Source organism: Oncorhynchus clarkii, chromosome 20, assembly GCF_045791955.1.
Source record: "Oncorhynchus clarkii lewisi isolate Uvic-CL-2024 chromosome 20, UVic_Ocla_1.0, whole genome shotgun sequence".
Classification (NCBI taxonomy): domain Eukaryota; kingdom Metazoa; phylum Chordata; class Actinopteri; order Salmoniformes; family Salmonidae; genus Oncorhynchus; species Oncorhynchus clarkii.
Window position 1 is genome coordinate 1,340,528 of NC_092166.1, and position 9,593 is coordinate 1,350,120.

The 9,593-nt window shown below is 46.7% G+C and overlaps 1 protein-coding gene across 1 annotated transcript; it reads left to right on the top strand.

The window, feature by feature from the left end:
- The first annotated feature begins 957 nt into the window (after positions 1-957).
- Positions 958-9,248, top strand: LOC139375766 (UDP-glucuronosyltransferase 1A1-like). The gene is made up of 8 exons (XM_071117592.1): positions 958-1,974; positions 2,413-2,625; positions 6,448-6,575; positions 6,759-6,852; positions 7,006-7,131; positions 7,261-7,348; positions 8,209-8,428; positions 8,828-9,248. Exons 1-8 carry the CDS (start codon positions 1,147-1,149, stop codon positions 9,099-9,101), a joined length of 1,971 nt encoding a protein of 656 aa, XP_070973693.1. The 5' UTR covers positions 958-1,146; the 3' UTR covers positions 9,102-9,248.
- The last annotated feature ends 345 nt before the right edge of the window (positions 9,249-9,593 follow it).

Sequence of the window (9,593 nt, forward strand, 5' to 3'; positions counted from 1 at the left end):
ATTGACTCTGTACCGGTACCCCCTGTATATAGCCTCCACATTGACTCTGTACCGTAATACCCTGTATATAGCCTCCACATTGACTCTGTACCGGTACCCCCTGTATATAGCCTCCACATTGACTCTGTACCGTAATACCCTGTATATAGCCTCCACATTGACTCTGTACCAGTACCCCCTGTATATGGCCTCCACATTGACTCTGTACCGGTACCCCATGTATATAGCCTCCGCATTGACTCTGTACCAGTACCCCCTGTATATAGCCTCCACATTGACTCTGTACCGTAATACCCTGTATATAGCCTCCACATTGACTCTGTACCGGTACCCCCTGTATATAGCCTCCAAATTGACTCTGTACCGTAACACCCTGTATATAGCCTCCACATTGACTCTGTACCGGTACCCCCTGTATATAGCCTCCACATTGACTCTGTACCGTAATACCCTGTATATAGCCTCCACATTGACTCTGTACCGGTACCCCCTGCATATAGTCTCCACATTGACTCTGTACCGGTACCCCCTGTATATAGCCTCCACATTGACTCTGTACCGGTACCCCCTGTATATAGCCTCCACATTGACTCTGTACCGGTACCCCCTGCATATAGTCTCCACATTGACTCTGTACTGGTACCCCCTGCATATAGCCTCCACATTGACTCTGTACCCCCCTGTATTTGTTATTTTACTGCTGCTCTTTAATTACTTGTTACTTTAATCTCTTGTTATTTATCTGTATTTTTTGGAACTGCACTGTTGGTTAGGGGCTCGTAAGTCTACAGGTCTACCTGTTGTATTCAGCATTTCACTGTAAGGTCTACTACACCTGTTGTATTATTTTATTTGAAATACATCAAACACATGGCCTAATGCAATTCCATTCGCTCCATTCCAGACCTTATTATGAGCTGTTATTCCCTCAGCAGTCTCCTGTGACACACACAGAGGAATTCAGAACAATCCAGTCCAAGAGAGATTAGGAAGCAGAGTAAATGAGAGAGGGAGAAAGACAAAGGATATTTAATAAGGAGACACATGACAAGAACACAAGAAGACAGTCAAGAAAGGTTCTCATTTATCTTGTAGTGACGAGAGAGAGAGAGAGAGAGAGAGAGAGAGAGAGAGAGAGAGAGAGATATGGGGGTAACAGCAGTTGTGGGTATGTGCCTGTTGTGGGTATGTGCCTCAGCCCTGGGGCAGAGTGGTGGTAGGATAGAGACTAGTGATAGTCGTGGTGGTAATATAGAGACTAGTGGTGGTAGTATAGAGACTGGTGGTAGTATAGAGACTAGTGGTGGTAGTATAGAGACTGGTGGTAGTATAGAGTCTAGTGGTGGTAGTGTAGAGACTGGTGGTAGTATAGAGACTAGTGGTGGTAGTATAGAGAATGGTGGTGGTAGTATAGAGACTAGTGGTGGTAGTATAGAGACTAGGGGTGGTAGTATAGAGACTAGGGGTGGTAGTATAGAGAATGGTTCACCTGGTAGAGCAGACCATTTAACTGGTGATACTAGTGGAACTAGTGATGACACTAGTAGCCCTGAGATTGTAATTGGTCAAACCGTTGATACTGGTAATGATGGAACTGGCGTCGGTGGTCCGACTGGTTCCGTGGGCCGTCTGCTGGTAATACCGATGGACGGAAGCCACTGGGTGGGGGTTAAGGCCATCGCCGAGGAGATGGGTCGCCGTGGACACCAGGTTACCGTGGTGATCCCCGAGGTGAGCATGCGTCTGGGCCCCAGCAGCAACTGCAGGACTGTGTCATATCCTGTCCCATACGGCCAGGAGACAGTGGACATGCTGATGGACAAGCATGCAGATAACCTGCGTGCTGCCACACTGCCCCTAGTGGAGCGGATGACTCAACGCATGGCTAATATCCAGAATGTCAGCTCCTTCATACTGACTACTGCTGAGAGTCTGCTGTTCAACACCACACTAATCACATCTCTGGAACAGCAGGTCAGTCAGGCCAGTGTGTGTGTGTGTGTGTGTGTGTGTGTGTGTGTGTGTGTGTGTGTGTGTGTGTGTGTGTGTGTGTGTGTGTGTGTGTGTGTGTGTGTGTGTGAGAGAGAGGTCATGTGAGCTTGTGTGTTCCTCCTCCTTACCTCCTTCTCTCTCTCTCTCTCCTTCCCTCCCTCTCTCCCCCTCTCTAATTCCCTCCCTCTCTCACTCTCTCCTTCCCTCCCTCTCTCCACCTCTCTCTCTCTCTCCCCCTCTCTCCTTCCCTCCCTCTCTCCCCCTCTCTCCTTCCTTCCTTCTCTCCCTCTCTATCTCCCCCTCTCCTTCCCTCTCTCCCTCTCCCTCTCCTTCCCTCTCTCCCTCTCATTCCCTCTCTCTCCCTCTCTCCTTCCCTCCTTCTCTCTCTCTCCCTCTCTCCATCCTTCCCTCTCTCTCCAGGGTTTTGATGCAGTGTTGACCGACCCGCTGGTCCCTACAGGCAGTCTGATAGCCAGGCGTCTGGGCGTTCCGTCTGTGTGTCTGCTCAGAGGGATACCCTGTGGTCTGGACCTGGCCTCAGCCGCCTGCCCTTCTCCTCCATCTTACGTTCCACGCTTCTTCACCAAATACACACATAGCATGAGCTTTCCACAAAGGGTGGGCAATGTACTGGTGAGGACACGCACACGACTGCATGCAAGACCTTACGCACACACACTGCACATGCATGCACACACACACACACACACCCTGGGCAGCAGGGTAGCCTAGTGGTTAGAGTGTTGGGCCAGTAACCGAAAGGTTGTAAATTCAAATCCCAGAGCTGACAAGGTTCAAATCTGTTGTTCTGCCGCAGAACAAGGCAGTTAACCCACTGTTAACTGGCCGTCAATAAAAATAAGAATTTGTTCTTAACTGACTTGCCAAGTTAAATAAAGGTAAACTTTTTTTTAAAACACACATGACACAACCAGTTGAAGTCGGAAGTTTACATACACTTAGGTTGGAGTCATTAAAACTCGTTTTTCAACCACTCCACAAATTTCTTGTTAACAAACTATAGTTTTGGTAAGTTGGTTAGGACATCTACTTTGTGCATGACACAGGTCATTTTTCCAACAATTGTTTACAGACAGATTATTTCACTTATAATTCACTGTATCACAATTCAAGTGGGTCAGAATTTCACATACACTAAGTTGACTGTGCCTTTAAACAACTTGGAAAATTCCAGAAAATGATGTCATGGCTTTAGAAGCTTCTGATAGGCTAATTGACATAATTTGAGTCAATTGGAGGTGTACATGTGTATGTATTTCAAGGCCTACCTTCAAACTCCGTGCCTCTTTGCTTGACATCATTGTAAAATCAAAAGAAATCAGCCATAAAAATGATAGACCTCCACAAGTCTGGTTCATCCTTGGGAGGAATTTCCAAACGCCTGAAGGTACCACATTCATTTGTACAAACAATAGTACGCAGGTATAAACACCATGGGACCACGCAGCCGTCATACCGCTCAGGAAGGAGATGCGTTCTGTCTCCTAGAGATGAACGTACTTTGGTGCGAAAAGTGCAAATTAATCCCAGAACAACAGCAAAGGACCTTGTGAAGATGCTAGAGGAAACCGGTACAAAAGTATCTATATCCACAGTAAAACGAGTCCTGTATCGACATAATCTGAAAGGCCGCTCAACAAGGAAGAAGACACTACTGCAAAACCGCCATAAAAAAGCCAGACTACGGTTTGCAACTGCACATGGGGACGAAGATCATACTTGTTGGAGAAATGTCCTCTGGTCTGGTGAAACAAAAATAGAACTGTTTGGCCATAATGACCACCGTTATGTTTGGAGGATAAAGGGGGAGGCTTGCAAGCCTAAGAGCACCATCCCAACCCTGAAGCACGGGGGTGGCAACATCATGTTGTGGGGGTGCTTTGCTGCAGGAGGGACTGGTGCACTTCACAAAATAGATGGCATCATGAGGCAGGAAAATGATGTGGATATATTGAAGCAACATCTCAAGACATCAGTCAGGAAGTTAAAGCTTGGTTGCAAATGGGTCTTCCAAATGGACAATGACCCCAAGCATGCTTACAAAGTTGTGGCAAAATGGCTCAAGGACAACAAAGTCAAGGTATTGGAGTGGCCATCACAAAGCCCTGACCTCAATCCTATAGAACATTTGTGGGCAGAACTGAAAAAGCATGTTAAGTTAAAGAATTTTAAGGCAATGCTACCAAATACTAATTGAGTGCATGTAAACTTCTGATCCACTGGAAATGTGATGAAAGAAATTAAAGCTGAAATAAATCATTCTTTTTTTTTTTTTTTTTTTGAATTTTACCCCTTTTTCTCCCCAATTTCGTGGTATCCAATTGTTGTAGTAGCTACTATCTTGTCTCATCGCTACAACTCCCGTACGGGCTCGGGAGAGACGAAGGTTGAAAGTCATGCGTCCTCCGATACACAACCCAACCAAGCCGCACTGCTTCTTAACACAGCGCACATCCAACCCGGAAGCCAGCCGCACCAATGCGCCGGAGGAAACACCGTGCACCTGGCCACCTTGGCTAGCGTACACTGCGCCCAGCCCGCCACAGGAGTCGCTGGTGAGCGATGAGACAAGGACACCCCTACCGACCAAGCCCTCCCTAACCCGGGCGACGCTAGGCCAATTGTGCGTCGCCCCACGGACCTCCCGGTCGCGGCCGGTTACGACAGAGCCTGGGCGCGATGAAATAAATCATTCTATGACATTTCACATTCTTAAAATAAAGTGGTGATCCTAACTGACCTAAGACAGGGAATTTTTACTAGGATTAAATGTCAGGACGTGAAAAACTGTGTCACGACTTCCGCCGAAGTCAGTTCCTCTCCTTGTTCGGGCGGCGTTCGGCAGTCGGCGTCGCCGGTCTTCTAGCCATCATCCATCCACTTTTCATTTTCCATTTGTTTTGTCTTGTCTTCCCACACACCTGGTTCCAATTCCCTCATTACATGTTGTGTATTTAACCCTCTGTTCCCCCCATGTCCTTGCCCGGAATTGTTTATTGTAAGTGCATATGCACGTTTAGCTGGTGTGCGACGGGTTTTGTGCCCATTTGATTGTTTGTTCTGATTCCGGTGGTTTTATGTGTTTTTGCTGGTAGTATAGAGACTGCTGGTAGTATAGAGACTGGTGGTAGTATAGAGACTGCTGGTAGTATAGAGACTGCTGGTAGTATAGAGACTGGTGGTAGTATAGAGACTGCTGGTAGTATAGAGACTGCTGGTAGTATAGAGACTGCTGGTAGTATAGAGACTGCTGGTAGTATAGAGACTGCTGGTAGTATAGAGACTGGTGGCTCTCCTGACCTCCCTGCCGTCAGTACACACCCCTTACAAACTGAGTTGAAATGTATTCGGTTAAGGTGTATGTAAACTACTGACTTCAACTGTACATGGACTTATTCACATTCACTCACTCATTCACACTCATTCATTTACACTCATTCATTCATTCATTCACACTCATTCATTCATTCATTCACACTCATTCACATTCACTCACTCATTCACACTCACTCATTCACACTCATTCATTCACACTCATTCATTCACACTCATTCATTCACACACACTCACTCATTCACATTCACTCACACTCATTTACATTCACTCACTCATTCACACTCAGTCACTCATTCACACTCACGCATTCACACTCACTCATTCACACTCACTCACTCACTCACTCACTCATTCACACTCACTCACTCATTCACACTCACTCACTCACTCACTCACTCACTCATTCACATTCACTCACTCATTCACACACACTCATTCACACTCACTCATTCACACTCATTTACACTCACTCATTCACACTCACACTCACTCACTCACTCACTCATTCACACTCACTCACTCATTCACACTCACTCACTCATTCACACTCATTCATTCACACTCATTTACTCACACTCATTTACACTCACTCATTCACACTCACTCATTCACACTCACTCATTCACACTCACTCATTCACACTCACTCACTCATTCACACTCACTCACTCACTCACTCACTCATTCACTCACATTCACTCACTCATTCACACACACTCATTCACACACACTCATTCACACTCACTCATTCACACTCATTTACACTCACTCACTCACTCACTCACTCACTCACTCACTCACTCATTCACATTCACTCACTCATTCACACACACTCATTCACACACACTCATTCACACTCACTCATTCACACTCATTTACACTCACTCATTCACACTCACTCACTCACTCACTCACTCATTCACATTCAGTCACTCATTCACACACACTCATTCACACACACTCATTCACACTCACTCATTCACACTCATTTACACTCACTCATTCACACTCACTCACTCATTCACACTCACTCACTCATTCACACTCACTCACTCATTAATACAAACCACAAACATGCCTTCTTCATCTGGTTCTATAGGTGAGTCTGGTGGAGCCGTTGCTATGCCGTCTGCTGTACTTGCGCTTTGACCAGCTGGCCAATCGCTTCCTGGGAGAGGATGTGGGTGTGGCCGAGGTACTGGCAGACACCGCCCTCTGGTTGCTAAGGTACAACTGCAGTTCCCCTACACACACATTCTGGTTGCTAAGGTACGACTGCAGTTCCCCTGCACACACATTCTGGTTGCTAAGGTACGACTGCAGTTCCCCTGCACACACATTCTGGTTGCTAAGGTACGACTGCAGTTCCCCTGCACGCTCTCCAACATGACATTTTGTTGTTAATCTAAGGTATGACTTTACACTGGAGTTTCCTCGCCCCCTCATGCCTAATATGGTGCTGGTGGGAGGGATCAACTGCCATGTCAGGAACCCTCTGCCACAGGTGAGTGAGTGTGCTTGTTGATTGGTCCAAAACACTGTGCTGACGAAGGGTTAAAATGCTCTTGCTGTCGGCTAATTGAATTTGCTATATTAACTCTGTGTGTGTGTGTGTGTGTCTGTGTGTGTGTGTGTGTGTGTGTGTGTGTGTGTGTAGGAGCTGGAGCAGTGGGTGTCAGGGGAACATGGCTTCATGGTGTTCTCTCTGGGCTCCATGGTGGCGTCTCTACCAGAAGACATCACTCACATCTTCCTACAGGCCTTCACCCTCATACCACAGAAGGTAAACACAGTCAGACCCTCACACTAAGATACCGTCAACTAACCTGTGTGTGTGTGTGTGTGTGTGTGTGTGTGTGTGTGTGTGTGTGTGTGTGTGTGTGTGTGTGTGTGTGTGTGTGTGTGTGTGTAGGTCCTGTGGCGGTACTCTGGGCCTGTTCCTGGCAACGTTCCAGACAACGTGAAGATGATGAAGTGGATCCCTCAGAATGATCTGCTGGGTACGTAGATCTAGAACAGACAGATGAGGAATTGGATGCCTCAGAATGATCTGCTGGGTACGTAGATCTAGAACAGACAGATGATGAAGTGGATCCCTCAGAATGATCTGTTGGGTACGTAGATCTAGAACAGACAGATGATGAAGTCGATCCCTCAGAATGATCTGTTGGGTACGTAGATCTAGAACAGACAGATGATGAAGTGGATCCCTCAGAATGATCTGCTGGGTACGTAGATCTAGAACAGACAGATGAGGAATTGGATGCCTCAGAATGATCTGCTGGGTACGTAGATCTAGAACAGACAGATGATGAAGTGGATCCCTCAGAATGATCTGTTGGGTACGTAGATCTAGAACAGACAGATGAGGAATTGGATGCCTCAGAATGATCTGCTGGGTACGTAGATCTAGAACAGACAGATGATGAAGTGGATCCCTCAGAATGATCTGCTGGGTACGTAGATCTAGAACAGACAGATGATGAAGTGGATCCCTCAGAATGATCTGCTGGGTACGTAGATCTAGAACAGACAGATGATGAAGTGGATCCCTCAGAATGATCTGCTGGGTACGTAGATCTAGAACAGACAGATGATGAAGTGGATCCCTCAGAATGATCTGCTGGGTACGTAGATCTAGAACAGACAGATGATGAAGTGGATCCCTCAGAATGATCTGCATCATATAAATACAACATATAAATGCAAAATGTGCCAGGATCTGTCTGTCCGTCTGTCCGTCTGTCCGTCTGTCCGTCTGTCTGATCTGTCTGTCCGTCTGTCCGTCTGTCCTGTCTGTCCGTCTTTCCGTCTGTCTGATCTGTCTGTCTGATCTGTCTTTCTGATCTGTGTGTGTTAGCTCACCATGGTGCACGGGCCTTCCTGACCCACAGCGGGACCCATGGTCTGTACGAGGGTGTGTGTCACGCCGTTCCCATGGTGATGCTGCCGTTGTTTGGCGACCAACCTGACAACGCTCAGCGATTGGCCAGTAAGGGAGTGGGCGTGGTCCTGGATATTAACCATATCACAGTGGAAACGCTGCTACAGGCGCTGGACGAGGTTGTCAACAACCCCAGGTGAGACGGTCAGAGGAGTGGGTGAGACGGTCAGAGGTCTATATTGTTGTTCAATGTATATACTGTATTCTAGTCATGGTCCATCCTATTTAACTACTGCTGTCCACACCTTTTCTATTCTGTCTATACACACCACTATATATTTATATTCCAGACTCTGACATTGTTCGTTCTGATATTTCTTAATTCCTTTCTTTTTATTTTGGGGATTTGTTGTACGTTGTTAGGTATTATTACTGCAGTGTTGGAACACAAGCGTTTTTCTGCACCTGCAATAACATCTGCATAATATGTGTGTGTATCAAACACTATAACTAAATGAGTTGGGGCCCTCTGGAGGTCGAGGCTCCTGGGGATTTTCCCCGGTTGGTAATCGGGCCATGGTGTGTCTTTCTACAGGTATAAGTCCAGTGTGCTGAAGCTCTCAGCCATTCACAAGGACCAACCAGTGGACCCCCTGGAGCTCTCTGCCTATTGGACAGAGTTTGTGATGCGCCACAAAGGGGCAGGCCACCTGAGAGCCGCCGCCCACGACCTCAACTGGTTCCAGTACCACAGCTTGGATGTGATTGGCCTGTTGATCGTCGCTGCGACGGCCGTTGTCATGATGACGTTAAAGTGCTTATCGCTGTGCGTGCGGAGGTTCACAACCAGGAAGATTAAGGAGGACTGACCTGTAGGGGCGAAGCCTAGAGGCAACAACAGATATCCACAGTTATTTTAAATTTCCTAAAATGTTGTGTATTCAAATTGTGTATATCAACTTTTCCTAATAAACACCTGGAGGACGGACAGCCGTCCCCCTTGTTCTGTCCCACCACCAGCACACCTGGGTCTCCTTCAGTAGAGAGGCAACTGAGTGAAATGGCAACATCTCCATCTGAGGATAAAGGAACCAACCAAGAGGGAATCAGAAGCAAAACAAAAAAGGACTGTACACTAATGAACTAATGAATACACCACAGATGTCTTCAGGACATAAAGATGGTGGTGTGTTTTTCTGTTTCAGTGTCGGGGAGAGTAATCCTAACCACGCCAATACAACTGTTCAGTGGATTAAAACCACGCAAACGTTTATTATGCATTCATTAGAATTACAGTCTGATCTGGTCCACTGTTGACGACAAATCTAATCCACTGTTATGTTCCACAGCTAAATAAAAAC

What these genes read in the sequence shown, in the direction of transcription:
- LOC139375766 (XM_071117592.1), top strand. Translation starts at nt 1,147, where the DNA reads ATGGGGGTAACAGCAGTTGTGGGTATGTGCCTGTTGTGGGTATGTGCC. An exon ending in ACCGCCCTCTGGTTGCTAAG is followed by an intron (nt 6,576 to 6,758) that starts GTACAACTGCAG and finishes TGTTAATCTAAG; the next exon opens with GTATGACTTTACACTGGAGT. An exon ending in CCCTCAGAATGATCTGCTGG is followed by an intron (nt 7,349 to 8,208) that starts GTACGTAGATCT and finishes TGTGTGTGTTAG; the next exon opens with CTCACCATGGTGCACGGGCC.